This window comes from Narcine bancroftii, chromosome 1 (assembly GCF_036971445.1).
Source record: "Narcine bancroftii isolate sNarBan1 chromosome 1, sNarBan1.hap1, whole genome shotgun sequence".
Classification (NCBI taxonomy): Eukaryota; Metazoa; Chordata; class Chondrichthyes; order Torpediniformes; family Narcinidae; genus Narcine; species Narcine bancroftii.
This window is the reverse complement of record NC_091469.1, coordinates 66,507,972-66,523,528: the sequence shown is the minus strand read 5'-3', so window position 1 is coordinate 66,523,528 and position 15,557 is coordinate 66,507,972. Positions and strand designations below refer to the sequence as shown.

The 15,557-nt window shown below is 46.3% G+C and overlaps 2 protein-coding genes across 6 annotated transcripts in view; one reads left to right on the top strand and one right to left on the bottom strand.

The window, feature by feature from the left end:
• The window catches only part of LOC138759107 (hippocampus abundant transcript 1 protein-like), a 90,666-nt gene extending 80,619 nt beyond the window's left edge, over positions 1 to 10,047 (bottom strand). For all 3 annotated transcript variants that reach the window (XM_069929020.1, XM_069929030.1, XM_069929041.1), the window contains exon 1: positions 9,708 to 10,047. In XM_069929020.1, coding sequence (XP_069785121.1) covers positions 9,708 to 9,782 — 75 coding nt within the window. In that variant the 5' untranslated portion in view covers positions 9,783 to 10,047. The remainder of the gene's footprint in view (positions 1 to 9,707) is intronic.
• Positions 9,539 to 15,557, top strand: part of LOC138759112 (kelch domain-containing protein 3) — a 161,983-nt gene continuing 155,964 nt past the window's right edge. For 2 of the 3 annotated variants that reach the window (XM_069929052.1, XM_069929061.1), the window contains exon 1: positions 9,539 to 9,750. The gene's annotated coding sequence lies outside the window, so the exon portion shown is untranslated. The remainder of the gene's footprint in view (positions 9,751 to 15,557) is intronic. The other variant, XM_069929069.1, reaches the window with a different exon arrangement.

Sequence of the window (15,557 nt, the reverse complement as noted above, 5' to 3'; positions counted from 1 at the left end):
AAATTAAAACAGAGAGCTTTTTTGTTGCAGGAAACATTTGACAGAAAAAGAACAAAAAAAATCAGAGGGAGTGGCTGGCCTTTTTCAAGTTAGAAATGCTAATCAATCATCACTGGTACTAAACACATCATCTTGTATCAGTTGCATATTTTGCTACATCATTGAACCACAAATTATTAGAGATTACTTGGGACAGTGACAGATATCTTGACCTAAATGGATTAATTGATTAAATACTTCTGCTAGCTACAATGGTGGCTGTAGCCACCAATGTATTTGTCTTACAAAAAGACCGTCAAAATTAAGTTTTCAGCTTCTGCGAGAAAGTTACACTTTTCTTTTACATTAATACTTCCCAAGTATCTGTTTAATATTACAGTTATTCTCATTCCTAAATAATTCTAAATTCTAAATTAGCTAGCTGTACAATTAAGTTAAGTAAAGCTTGGAAGCAACCACCAAGTTTTTAATTTTCACAACAATTTACTGAAAAATTTGCCCTGGAACATTACAGCATAAAAATAGACACTTCAGCCCATCTAGTCAGTGACAAATTATTTACTCTGCCCACACCTATTGATCTCAGACCATAGCTCTCCATACCCCACCCATTCATTTACCTATTCTTTGGCTTGGCTTCACGGACAAAGATTTATGGAGGGGTATGTCCACGTCTGCTTCAGGCTCGTTGATGACTGACAAGTCCAATGTGGGACAGGCAGGCACAGTTGCAGCGGTTGCAAGGGAAAATTGGTTGGTTGGGGTTGGGTGTTGGATTTTTCCTCCTTTGTCTTTTGTCAGTGAGGTGGGCTCTGCGGTCTTCTTCAAAGGAGGTTGCTGCCCGCCGAACTGTGAGGCGCCAAGATGCACGGTTGGAGGCGATATCAGCCCACTGGCGGTGGTCAATGTGGCAGGCACCAAGAGATTTCTTTAAGCAGTCCTTGTACCTCTTCTTTAGTGCACCTCTGTCTCAGTGGCCAGTGGAGAGCTCGCCATAGAACACGATCTCGGGAAGGCGATGGTCCTTCATTCTGGAGACGTGACCCACCCAGCGCAGTTGGGTCTTCAGCAACATGGATTCGATGCTTGCGGACTCTGCCAGCTCGAGTACTTCGATGTTGGTGATGAAGTCATTCCAATGAATGTTGAGGATGAAGCGAAGACAGCAATGATGGAAGCGTTCTGGGAGCCATAGGTGATGCCGGTAGAGGACCCATGATTCGGAGCCGAACAGGAGCTTGGGTATGACAACAGCTCTGTAAACGCTAATCTTTGTGTGTTTTTTCTGATAGTTGTTTTTCCAGACTCTTGTGGTCTTCCAAAGGCACTATTTGCCTTGGCAAATCTGTTGTCTATCTCTTTGTCGATCCTTGCATCCGATGAAATGGTGCAGCCGAGGTAGGAAAACTGGTTGACCGTTTTGAGTTCAGTGTGTCCGATGGAGATGTGGGGGGGTTGGTTGTCATGGTGGGGAGCTGGCTGATGGAGGACCTGTTTTCTTCAGGCTGACTTCCAGGCCAAACATTTTGGCAGTTTCCGCAAAGCAGGACGTCAAGCGCTGAAGAGCTGGCTCTGAATGGGCAACTAAAGCGGCATCGTCTGCAAAGAGTAGTTCACGGACAAGTTTCTCTTGTGTCTTGGTGTGAGCTTGCAGGCGCCTCAGATTGAAGAGACTGCCATCCGTGCGGTACCGGATGTGAACACCGTCTTCATTGTTGAGGTCTTTATTGGCTTGTTTCAGCATCATGCTGAAGAAGATAGTAAAGAGGGTTGGTGTGAGGATGCAGCCTTGCTTCACGCCATTGTCAATGGAGAAGGGTTCGGAGAGCTCATTGTTGTATCTGTTGGTTTTCGTGCAGTTGGATAACCATGTTGAGGAACTTTGGGGGGCATCTGAGGCGCTCTAGTATTTACCTACCCAATCTTCTCTTAAATATCAAAATCAAACCTATATCCTCCACTTCTACTGGCAGCTCATTCCACATTCTCATCAACCCAAGTAGCTCCCCTGTATGTTTCCCTTAAACATTTCACCTTTTAGCCTCATCACGTCCATTAGTTCTGGTCTCAACCAACCTCAGTACAAAAAGCTAGTTTGCATTTACCCTATCTCTAGCCCTCAATTTAGTATACCTCTATCATATGAATAAAGTCTTAACCACTTCAACCTTTCCCTGCAATTTCAAGTCTCAGCAACATCCTTGTCAATGAGATTGAATGCATGCAAAGAAAATTTACATCTTTCCTGGAGTAAGGTGACCAAAAATGCACACAGTATTCCAAGTGTGGTGTCAACAGGTTTTACAACTTCAACATAACATCTCCACTCCTGTACAAAATACTTTGATTTAAGGCCAATGTGCCAAAAGATCTCTTTATGACCCTATCCACCTGTGATGCCACTGTCAAGGAATTATGTTTCTGCCTTTCCAGATCTACGACTCTCTGCAGTGTCCTACTGTTTACCGTGTCCTACACTGGTTCATCTTCCCAAAATGCAACACCTCACATCTGTCTGCATTAAATTCCATCTGATATTTTTCAGCCCATTTATCCAACTGGTCTGGATTCTGATGCAAACTTTGAGAGCTTTCTTCACTGTCTACTGCACCCCTTCTTCGAGTCATCTGCAAATTTGCTGATCCAATTTTCCACATGATCTAGATCATTGATGTAGGTAACAAACAACCGTGGATCCAGCACTGATCCCTCAGGCACACATCTCGTCACAGGCCTCCAGTCATAAGCAAATCCTCTACTGCCACACAGTCGATATCTAATCTAATTTACTCTCTCATCTTGGATGGCAAACAACCAAGTCTTCTTAGCCCACCTCTCAAGCAGGACATTGTCAAAGGCCTTACTAAAGTTCATGTAGACAATATTTTTCCTTCAACTTTCCTGGTAAATTCCTCAAAAAATTCTACAAGATTAGTTGCCTTAGTGACTACGATGTAATATGTCATAATATCCACGCAGACAAACGGCTTGTTCATTATTCTTCAGGATGTAAAGGCGTGAACACAAGAAATTTTTTTTTTGAATTTTTCTGTGTTTCTCTTTAAATTTGTTTATCTATATCATTATGAATCTCTTTGAAGTTCAAGCTTCTTTAAATAAGTTTTATATCTTGAGCATTATACTGTAAAAACTTTGTTAATTCATCGTCATGAAAGACAATGCAAAGTTATGCAAAATGTTTATCTGTTTTATCAACAAATCAAAGCTACAAAAAGTAGCAGCCACAAGATTTGGATTTATTGCATTAAAAAGATTGAAATTCAGAATATAGTTAGTACCTCACACTTTTGGAAAATGGTACTTTGAAATTAGGATATATTAGAATAAGGAAAGTGTCATCTACATTTTAATTCACTCACTTCCATGTCATCCTCAGACCAATGGTCACGCAGAACATTTTGTGGATATGTTCAAATGAGCTCCGAACAAAACCAAGGTGGAGGGTCCAACTGAGGAGATCCTGCAGACATTGTTGCTAAATTAAGGATCACTCCAAACCCATGAACTCCAGGTGGCACTTCGCCTGCTGAAAGCCTCTTTGGTAGGAAAATAAGAGTACCAAAATGACATCATATTCCACAAAGACCCAAATCTGGACCAAGAGATCACGTTATGGAACAACAGTACAATCACCGGCATGGATCCAAAGAAAGCACGTTTCATGATGGTCAATGTGTATTGGTATGGAAATATAGAGGTAAGTCAGATCTATGACAGCTGGGGAGGATCCTAAGAAAAGTTGGAGATGTTCTCTACCATGTACAAGTTGGACCAGACATGCCAATCAGTTGTGATTAACAGAATGCAACCTTGCTGAAACAACACCTGCGCAACTCATTTGAACTTCAGAAACCATTGCACCACCAATCACACAGAAACAAACCTATACCCTCTACATCACTGGAACCTGTAAGGAAATCTCAAGAGTTCAGAGACCAGTGAACCCCTTCCAAGTGGATCCCAGATTTCAATTATGAGTAACCAGGACCAAGGGCATTGTAAATAAAAGGGTTTGTTCTTTAGATTTGGGAAAATGCTGGTGTCTGTCATTTCTCTCCAGGTCTAATGTGGTGGAAGCTTGTATTCCACACAATGCATTCAAAGCACAAACATTCAGCGCATTTACAACACATGGCGGCACTGAGCCCGGGGTTCGGGATGGGGGGAGGGAAAAAAAGGTGTCATGGAGCAGCAGGGCAATGGGATCGGTGTGGGGACTGGAGACATGCTGTCGGGGGGAGCGGGGTGGGGTGATTGGTGTGGGGTCTGATGACATGCTTTCAGGATAGGAGGTGCTGGATTGGTGTGGAGACTGGTTGCAGTGGGGAGCAGGACAGTGGGATCAGTGTGGGCACTGGTCACAGGCTGTCGGGGAAGCGGAATGGTGGGATTGGTGTGGAGGCTGAAGGCGGGCTGTCAGGGGGTGGGGGGTAGTTCCCACTCCCCTCCCTTTGTGAAAGATAAGTCACACATATGCATCGTCATCAAAACATCAAAGCCCATGTCTGTCTGGAACTGGCAAGCCAGGTGCCCCTTTCACACTGGGTTTCATATCGGCTCTGATACCACTACCTGGCGGGTATATATGGGGACGAAAATGTTGGTCCTGTTCACACAGGCAGGTGAAACAGTAAAAAGCTGATTAAATACCGACTTTCAGGGGCACCCATTGGCACAGACATTGTGAGATGAAAAGCCTGTTCCTGTGCTGTACTATTCTATGTTCTAGCCGTTAAGTCTACTTTGAAGTAACAAAATGCTTGAATCTAAAGTTCCACAGAGTTGAACTTCTTGCCAAAACTTAAAACTAAATTTTAAAAAACCCATAATACAGTACTACTACAATTATCCGAAATTGGATTATCTGAAATCCTCAGTTATCCAAAATATTTTTGGACCCTGAAATGACATCTGTTCAGCTTCGGATAATCGAGAATTTCAGAAAAATCAGAAATCCTCATTTATCCAAAAACGTTTGATGCCGAAATAATGTCATTTCACCTCCGAAAATTTTCAGATAAATGAGAACATCCGAAACGATCAGAAATCCTCAATTATCCAAAATTTATTCAAAGCTAAACAGATGTCACAGGTTGAAAATTTTTTGGAAAAATCTGAGTAGAATTTCAAGTTTTTGGTGTTGAATCTATCTTACAGTGTTTTGTTCAGGTTGTTTTTTTTAAGTGAGAAAAAAACATTTTATGCTTTAAAAGCCTTCCCTTGTGTTGTTTAAACACTGTTACAAATGATTTGCTGTTGCTATGGGCTGTTTTCAAAAAAATACCATTCATCCGAAATACGCTGGGTCTCAACCATTTCATATAATTGGAATTATACTGTACTTAAAACTTTTCAAGTCTTATCAAAATTGGCAAAATGCTTTGACTGAACAAGGTGAAATCAGCAATTGAAAGCTAAAGTTTGTAAAGGTGCACTTCCAAATTGGACCTTACATGCCAGAGGGTAAACATGAATAGCGCATTATACAAAAATGCTGGAGAAATTTACCAGGTCATGTAGCATTTAGGAAAAGTAAAAGGCAGTCAACATTTCAGGCCTGGAGCTACACACAGGATTCTCTGGATAAAAATTTGCAGGTGCAGCCTTACAATGTTTCAACTTTTAATCAACATCTCACAGCATTTTAATTACAATATACAACAGAGAACTTGACAATAGTCCACATATCAAAAACTGCACAGAAATAAAACTTGTACAATTCCTGAATACAAATGAACTGAAGATATGTGAATAAAAACAGAAACTTTGCTCTTGTATTCATCCTTAAAGAGAAAACAAGAGTGGAATTGCCAGAGTCGGAGCCAGGTTGTAATCAGCACAGGCACAGCTGGTATGGGAATTAGAAATGCATCTGAGCAACACCAAATGTTCCAACATTAGAATCAAATCTTATGGCTTGGGTAAAACTAGATGTTATTCGTAGCCTTTAAATACATATCCCTGAATCCAGAATAAAGGGAGAAAGGACATCTAAGTTTTGCATATAAAATGTAATATGCATTACAAACACAAAGGTGTGTACTGTAGAATGCAGAGTAGAAAACAAAATATCCTCCCTTCTTAAGAATCTAGTATACAAGTTCAAATTTATTGTCAAAGTGGATACAGCAGCAGGAAAATGTCTGATTGCACAGAACCACTCCCCCCCCCCCCCAAAAATGCATGTGGTAGTACTCCTGCCATGCTACCCAACACCCCCACTGCCGAAAAAATGGCTCACTCCTGATCAAGTGTTATTTGTGTGGAATCTGCAGATTCTCCATGATTGGAGGGATTACCCCAAATGCTCCAGTTTTCTCCACATCCCAAAAACCAGTCAGTTGGTAGGTTAATTGGTCATTGTAAATTATGTGATGAAAGTTTATGGTGATATGAATGAATAGGTTAGAGGGCATTTGAGCTGGGAAAACAGAGACGTAAAGGAAGAATAATGAACAAAGAATGTTGAATGTTTACCACATTTCTTCATATCCTTTTCTGTGTCATAGGAATCTCCCTAACTAACCGTTAAAGTAGTTAACATCTACAATAATTTTAACTTTTGTGTTTAAAGCAATGCCTAATTACAATACCATATAGAAAACTATGGAAAAAGATAATAATGTCAAACTAGATTTCTGCTTTTGTCATGGTTATGCCAAATTTTTTTTAAAAACTTGATATTGGAAATTTGAGGTAATTATGAGCCTAACTCAAGGAGACGTTCAGATGACAAGACTCCAAACCCAACTTGTGTAATCACCCTATCCCAGGTGTCCAATGATATCATGTTTTGATCATTTCTAGTAAACTTTAAGCGCACTGTTTTCACAACGTTATGCACAAAAGGAAAAAAAATATTTTTGTTTAGGAAAGTTGCCACTCCAACCTCAAAACTATTATTTAAAACGGATTTAAAGTATATGACCACATTGTAATTTATTGAAATAATCATGTCCTGATTTTTGCAGTTGATTCTTTTAACTGCAATACATTTCAAGAATCATGAGATTTATTTCAAACAGTCCCATTTAACATGAGGTACTTTTTTTTTTAAATCAAAAAAATTTCATTTTACTTATTCAGAAAGGCACCTTCAAATTCTACTTCTAGACGGCTTTTAATTTTTTCTTTGCTCCCTTTTCACAAACCACACCCTGCCACTAAAATGTGCATCCGCAATTGACAGTGAAGTATTAAAGTTTCGTCTCGTCCTCCAAGACTGAAAACCACCTCACCACGTTTCAACTGCCGAGGACCCATGGGCACAGCCCGTGGGCATTTGGGATGGGGGGCACAGCCCGTGGGCATTTGGGATGGGGGGCACAGCCCGTGGGCATTTGGGATGGGGGGCACAGCCCGTGGGCATTTGGGATGGGGGGCACAGCCCGTGGGCATTTGGGATGGGGGGCACAGCCCGTGGGCATTTGGGATGGGGGGCACAGCCCGTGGGCATTTGGGATGGGGGGCACAGCCCGTGGGCATTTGGGATGGGGGGCACAGCCCGTGGGCATTTGGGATGGGGGGCACAGCCCGTGGGCATTTGGGATGGGGGGCACAGCCCGTGGGCATTTGGGATGGGGGGCACAGCCCGTGGGCATTTGGGATGGGGGCACAGCCCGTGGGCATTTGGGATGGGGGCACAGCCCGTGGGCATTTGGGATGGGGGGCACAGCCCGTGGGCATTTGGGATGGGGGGCACAGCCCGTGGGCATTTGGGATGGGGGGCACAGCCCGTGGGCATTTGGGATGGGGGGCACAGCCCGTGGGCATTTGGGATGGGGGGTACAGCCCGTGGGCATTTGGGATGGGGGCACAGCCCGTGGGCATTTGGGATGGGGGGCACAGCCCGTGGGCATTTGGGATGGGGGGCACAGCCCATGGGCATTTGGGATGGGGGGCACAGCCCGTGGGCATTTGGGATGGGGGCACAGCCCGTGGGCATTTGGGATGGGGGGCACAGCCCGTGGGCATTTGGGATGGGGGGCACAGCCCGTGGGCATTTGGGATGGGGGGCACAGCCCGTGGGCATTTGGGATGGGGGGCACAGCCCGTGGGCATTTGGGATGGGGGGCACAGCCCGTGGGCATTTGGGATGGGGGCACAGCCCGTGGGCATTTGGGATGGGGGGCACAGCCCGTGGGCATTTGGGATGGGGGGCACAGCCCGTGGGCATTTGGGATGGGGGGCACAGCCCGTGGGCATTTGGGATGGGGGGCACAGCCCGTGGGCATTCGGGATGGGGGGCACAGCCCGTGGGCATTCGGGATGGGGGGCACAGCCCGTGGGCATTCGGGATGGGGGCACAGCCCATGGGCATTCGGGATGGGGGGCACAGCCCGTGGGCATTCGGGATGGGGGACACAGCCCGTGGGCATTCGGGATGGGGGGCACAGCCCGTGGGCATTCGGGATGGGGGGCACAGCCCGTGGGCATTCGGGATGGGGGGCACAGCCCGTGGGCATTTGGGATGGGGGGCACAGCCCGTGGGCATTTGGGATGGGGGGGCACAGCCCGTGGGCATTTGGGATGGGGGGCACAGCCCGTGGGCATTTGGGATGGGGGGCACAGCCCGTGGGCATTTGGGATGGGGGGCACAGCCCGTGGGCATTTGGGATGGGGGGCACAGCCCGTGGGCATTTGGGATGGGGGGCACAGCCCGTGGGCATTTGGGATGGGGGGCACAGCCCGTGGGCATTTGGGATGGGGGGCACAGCCCGTGGGCATTTGGGATGGGGGGCACAGCCCGTGGGCATTTGGGATGGGGGGCACAGCCCGTGGGCATTTGGGATGGGGGCACAGCCCGTGGGCATTTGGGATGGGGGGGGCACAGCCCGTGGGTATTTGGGATGGGGGGCACAGCCCGTGGGTATTTGGGATGGGGGGCACAGCCCGTGGGCATTTGGGATGGGGGGCACAGCCCGTGGGCATTTGGGATGGGGGGGCCACAAAAAACCCGACAGGGTATGCACAGTTCTGAGACATCATCGGCTGCCGTTGACGAAATGCCAATTCGGAATGCCCAAATTAAAAGTTGGAGGAAGGATGTCGCTGGGCGTTCATTCGAAAGTTAGTGAAGTTCTTTGCCAAGCACCACCAGAGTCCATATTTGTGTCTTCACCAATGCTCCTGAGGGCCATTTGCTTGCATTCGTCCCGGAAAGTTCACGAACTGACACTCAACCAAAACATTTAGCATGCAATCACTGCACGAAGAACTCAAAGGCTGTTTTCAAACTATACACACACAAAGGAAATGCAAATATTACACGCGACGATTCTCTGCAGCAGACAGGTCATACTTGAATATTTTGGGGCACTTACAACCCCCCCTCCCCATGCAGTTAAAATACAAGGCCGCTGGAGGTACCAAACAGCCGCCAGATGGACACCCAAAAATGGATTTCTTTTCCAAACAACTTAAAACCAGGTCAAGTCACTAAGACTCGAAGATGCCCCTTGCAAACATCTCGACGGCAATTCTAGAAGTTTGAATCCAATTGGGGGGGGGGGGGGGGGGATTTACCAGCCATTTAAAAAGTCGTTAACGGTTCCCAGCAAAAACCACGAGTCTCCGAGCCGAGAGTGACTGAGAAAAGACGGCGACCACATTGCGAGGAGTTCACTGGGGGCCCCAATTCCAAAGCCTCCCCCGGAGCTGCTGTGAGAACCGAAGTGAGCACTTACAGCAGATGGATCCCTCATGATCATCTTCTTCGCCAGCATGACGGTGCGGCTGCTTCGCTTCTTCTCCTGTGTCATCCTCTCACATTTTCCAAGGGTTGTGAAGCGCTCGCCGCCCTCTTGTTGCTCTGCGGCGGGGGGGGGGGACGGGACGGTTGCCGACGGCAAAGGCGCCTGGGCTGGCGCTGCTGCCGGCGGCTGTGCGGAGCGCCGGGTCGCCACCGTCACTCATCGAGCGAGCATCCTGGGCCCGACCTCCGGACGCGACTTTGTCGCCGCCGCGTTGCTCGCTCGAGCGTCCCCAGGCCGGAGAAGAGCCGCCCTCACGTGACGCCGGGCGGAATAACGCGAGAATCGTTTATTAAAAAAAATTGGCGCCAAATCCAAAACTTTCATATCGCATAGTGTAATATTGTAAATTCGGGACAAGGCCGCACGTGCACCCACATCATGACTATTGCCAAATTGAGTCAAGTTTATTGTCTGTTGGGCCCCAATAATGGTGCAGACTGAGGAGAACGATAGGCTTCATTAAGCAAGAGACTGCTGACCCGGGTCTAGGCAAGGAAAATGAGCAGGGAGGAGAGGGGACTCGACCTTTATGGCCAGGGGTCACATGGGAAGGATCAAGGGAGGAGCTAAGGCAGGGAGACCCCCCCCCCCCGAGGGTGGGCCAGCCAGTACATCCAGCCATATCACCACATTAACCCCCCCTTTTTTTTCAAAAAAGAACCCACCGGTAAGAAACAGATCCTGGAGGGAATACAACAGCAGAAACAATAACATTTAACAATCAACTTAACTGGCCGAAAAAGCGGACACCACCCCCCCCCCCCCCCACCTTCCCCGGCTCGAGGTTGAGCCGCACAGGCAGCCTCCTCTGTCTGCCAGACCCTTTGATAGTGGCCCCTCTTACCACAGCCCAAGCACGTCGCTCCTTTCGCGGGGCAGAGGTGCCTCGCGTGCCTGGCCTGCCCGCCGAAGTTGCACCTCAGCGGTGCGGTCGGTATGATTGCAGCCGCAGTCGGGTCACTGATTCCCGACGCTGAGTCCCAGGCCGATGGCCCTTGTGGTGGAACATATATGGTTGGCCCGCTTCTGCCCGCGATCGACACCGCCTCGTGTTGGGCCGAGTCCAGAGTTCTGACCAGTTCGATGGCCTTTTTGAGAGGGAGCGGGTCCTCCTCGAGGAGTCTTTGCTGGATGTAATCCGACCTCAACCTGGACACCCAGGCGACTCTGATCAGCTTTTCCACACATTGGTTCAGTGATATCGTGCCCGGACCCGTGAGATCCCCCAAACAGTCTTTTCCCAGTGTGACCAAGGACCCGATGAACTCTTCGGCAGACTCACCAGGCTGTTGTTTCCAGGTCGCCAGGAGGTAACGGGAGTAAACTGAGTTCACCTTGGGTTTATAGAGCGCCCACAGCTCAGCCATCATGTCGGTGTAGGTCGCACAGCCTAAGGTGATCAGGTAGGCCTTCTGGCCAACTCGTGCCTGAAGGATCTTGAGCTTCTTCTTGTCCGTGTTGACCACCTCCACAGCGGCATCGAGAAAATTATTGAAACAGCTCACCCACTGCTCGAAGAGTACCGATGCAACCAGGACTTGGGGGTCTACTTCCAGCCTTTCGGGGTGCAGCAATTTCTCCATAACCGGAGAGTTCTAAAATCTTGCTCCATAAATTGTTGGGTACTATCGGTAACCCCAATAATGATGCAGACAGAAGACTGAGGGGATAGGCTTTATTAAGCAAGAGACTGCTGGCCTGGATCTAGGCTCGGAAAATGAGTGGGAAGGAGAGGGGCCTCGACCTTTATGGCCAGGGGTCACATGGGAAGGATCAAGGGAGGAGCTAAGGTAGGGGGACCCCCAGAGGGCAGGCCAGCCAGTACATACAGCCATATCACCACATTGTAATCTGGTTGAACAAGTACAACCCGAGGAAACAGCGTCCTCCGGTCGTTGGTGCAAAACACACAGACAAATAATACATGTGCAGGACAAGTATTATATCCATAAAAGTAAATAAATATTGTTTTGAACAAATGAGAGTCTCAGATGGTTAGTATGAGCAGTTCCTTTGGTCATTCAGCATTCTCACTGCCCGTGGGAAGAAGTTGTGCCTCAGCCTAGTGGTGCTGGCTCTGATAATCCTATATCTCTTCCCTGATGGGAGCAGCTGAAAGTCAGGGTGGAAAGTGTCCTCAATGATTTAGCGTGCCCTCTTCAGACAACAATCCTGGTAGATCATGTCAATGTGTGGGAAGAAAGGCTGCAGTGATCCTCTCTGCCACACTTATGGTCCTGTGGATTGACCTCCGATCCATTTCTCTGGACCTACCATACCACACTGATGCAGCCGGCCAGGACGCTCTTGACAGAGTTCCTATAAAAGGATGACATAACGGTGGCCACTAGCCTTGCCCACTTCAGTCTTCTCAGGAAGTGCAGTCACTGTTGCACCTTCCTGACATGTGAGGAGATGTTGAGTATCCACGATAGGTCACTAGTTAAGTGAACTCGAAAGAACTTGTGCTCTCCTATCTCTCTATTACAGAGTTGTTGATGTGTAAAGGAACGTGGTCTTTCCTGGTCCTCCTGAAGTCCATGATCATCTCTTTTGTCTTGTCCACATTGAAACTCAGTTGTTACTTTTGCACCATTTCATGAGATTTTCCACCTCTTCTCTGTAGTACCACTCATTGTTGTTCCTGATAAGGTCAACTACTGTTGTGTCATCTGCAAACTTGATGACACTCTTGGAGCTTGATCTGGCAATGCAGTTGTGGGTCAGTAGCATGAACAGGAACACCAGTGCTCAACATGACGGTGTTTGACATTCTGCTACTGACCCAAACAGACTGTGGTCTTTCCATGAGGAAGTCCAGGATCCAATTACAGAGAGGGGTGTTGAGTCCCAGAGTTGACAGCTTCTCCACCAGCCTCTGGGGAATGATCGTATTAAATGCTGTGCTGAAGTCAATAAACAGCAGCCTGGCTGTGAGGCATTGTTCTCCAGGTGGGCCAGAACAGAGTGAAGATACAAGACTATAGCATCGTCTGTGGAACAGTTTATTCTACAGGTGAATTTAAATGGATCCAGCATCACTGGGAGGTTTGCTTTGATGCATTCCATCACAAGATACTCAAAGCATTTAATTATGGTGGAGGTCAGTGACACAAAGCGATAGTCATTGAGGCCTGTTATTGTCACGCTCTTGGGTACTGGGATGATAGTGGCTGTATGGAACCCTGCAGGAACGATGGACTGCTTAAGTGAGGTGTTAACGATATCTGTGAAGACATCTTGTGTAGATTTGGCATGGATAGAGTTCTCCTCATCTCAGCCGTGGCTATGCAGGGGGTCAGTTCAACAGGGGGATTCAGAGTGTTCCCTTAATTGTCAAATGCTATTGATACAACATACCATATTCAGATATTTGCTGCATGTTTTTTTTTAAATGAGGGTACTTAAATAACACAGTTTGGCGGGCAGCAACCTCCTCTGAAGAAGACCGCAGAGCCCACCTCACTGACAAAAGGCAAAGGAGGAAAAACCCAACACCCAACCCCAACCAACCAATTTTCCTCTGCAACCGCTGCAACCGTGTCTGCCTGTCCCGCATCGGACTTGTCAGCCACCAACGAGCCTGCAGCTGACGTGGACATTTTACCCCCTCCATAAATCTTCGTCCGCGAAGCCAAGCCAAAGAATATAAAAAAAAAACAAAAAATGCAAATGCTGGATGTCAAAACTAAAAAACAGAAAATGCTGCAAACAATTAGCAGGGTAGATGACATCTGTGAAAGAGAAACAAAAGTACATAGTGGGAGAGTCTGAGACCAGAGGGCCCAACCTCAGAATAAAAGGACATTGCTTTGAAACAGAGGTGAGGTTTTTTTTCCCCAGCCAGACAATGGTGTATCTCTGGAGTTCATCTCCACAGATGGCTGTGGAGGCCAAGTCATTGTGTATATTTAAAGCAGAAGTTGATAGGTTCTTGAGTTGTATAGATATCAAAGGTTATAGGGAGAAGGTAAGAGAATGGGGTTGAATGGAAAAAATATATCAGCCATTATTTGAATGGCAGAACAGAGTTGATGGGCTGAATTGCCTAATTCTGCTCCTAAGTCTTCTGGTCTTATATTAGGTCCAAAGCCAATTGTTCAGCCCACCTACTGAATATTTCTGCAGCGTCTGAAAACAATTTAATGAGGATTATCCTAATTCTTCCCCTTCCCTAATTAATATGCTTTCTGAAGCCAATGGAGTTGATGTACAGTTCAATGCAGATGTACTATTAGGAAACTGATTCGAGGAGTCACGTGATGGAGTAGTGGCCGGACGGTGAACTCCAGCCCTCTCCAGAAAAGTCGGGAAAAACAAGAGAAAATACAAAGGCACAGAAATAAAAGTTAAAGAAAAGTGAGTATAAAGGTGGAAAGAAGATGGCGACAAAAAAAGAAAAATCAAAATCAACGGTAAGAAGAGAGGAAGAGAAGACAACGGAGGAAGAAAGAGAAGGCCTTACCTGTCTGAAGAGGCCCACTGTGGAGAGAGAAGCCCGCTTCCTCAGGTCGGTAGAAATAGAACTACAACAATGGCTCGCAGAGCCGAGTAAAAGTGCGCAACCGCGCATGAAAAAAAACACACCGACGGGAGGGGGGACCAGCTGGGGAGTCGATCTCCACAGCCGGCAACGACAGCTGCAGAACACCTGCAGCAAGAAGAGACCACAGAAAACAATGAAAACAAGAAAGAAGAGAAGGAAAGGGCAACAAAGAAACAACAGATGGCCAACCCAGAGGAAGAAGAAGAGGAAGAATACAGTGAAATAGATGAAGGGAAAGGCAAGGTAAATGATATACTTTCTCTTGTTAGAGGATACATGGAGTCATTTAAAGAATGGCAAACACAGGAATTCAATGATTTAAGAAGAAGAATAAACAACACAAAAGAGAAAGTGAATAAAATAGATATGACCTTAACAGAAATGGGGAAAAAAATGGACAAGATGGAAGAACGGGCAGTAGCAGCAGAAATGGAGGTAGAAGACTTAAAAAAGAAATTAGAGGAATCTAATAAAAAAACTAAAGAGACACAAGAACTACTAGCTCAAAAAATAGATATAATGGAAAATTATAACAGAAGAAATAACATAAATATAGTGGGCCTTAAGGAAGATGAAGAAGGCAAGAAAATGAGGGAGTTTATAAAAGAGTGGATCCCTAAGACCCTAGGATGTCCAGAACTACAGCAAGAAATGGAAATAAAAAGGGCACATAGAGCATTGGCCTCTAAACCACAACCACAACAAAAACCAAGATCTATTGTAGTAAAATTCCTAAGATATACTACAAGAGAAAAGGTTCTGGAGAAGACAATGGAAAAAGTAAGAGAGGGCAACAAACCACTGGAGTATAAAGGGCAAAAAATCTTCATTTATCCAGATATAAGTTTTGAACTCCTAAAGAAGAGAAAAGAGTTCAATACAGCAAAGGCGATTTTATGGAAGAAAGGGTATAAATTTATATTGAAGCATCCAGCGGTATTGAAAATATTTATTCCAGGACAACAAAACAGACTATTCTCGGATCCAGAAGAAGCACGAAAATTTGCAGAACAATTACAAAAATAGACTGAGGGATGAAGACGGGTAATGAGAGTAAAAATGATCACGATTGATATGTATCTGGGTAAAGACAAAAATAGACTGAGGGATGAAGACGGGTAATGAGAGTAAAAATGACCACGATTAATATGTATGCGGGTAAAGAGGTATAAGAGTGAATAGAGACAATGTGCATACGTGAATGTATCTGTAATTAGAGGAAAATATAGATATTA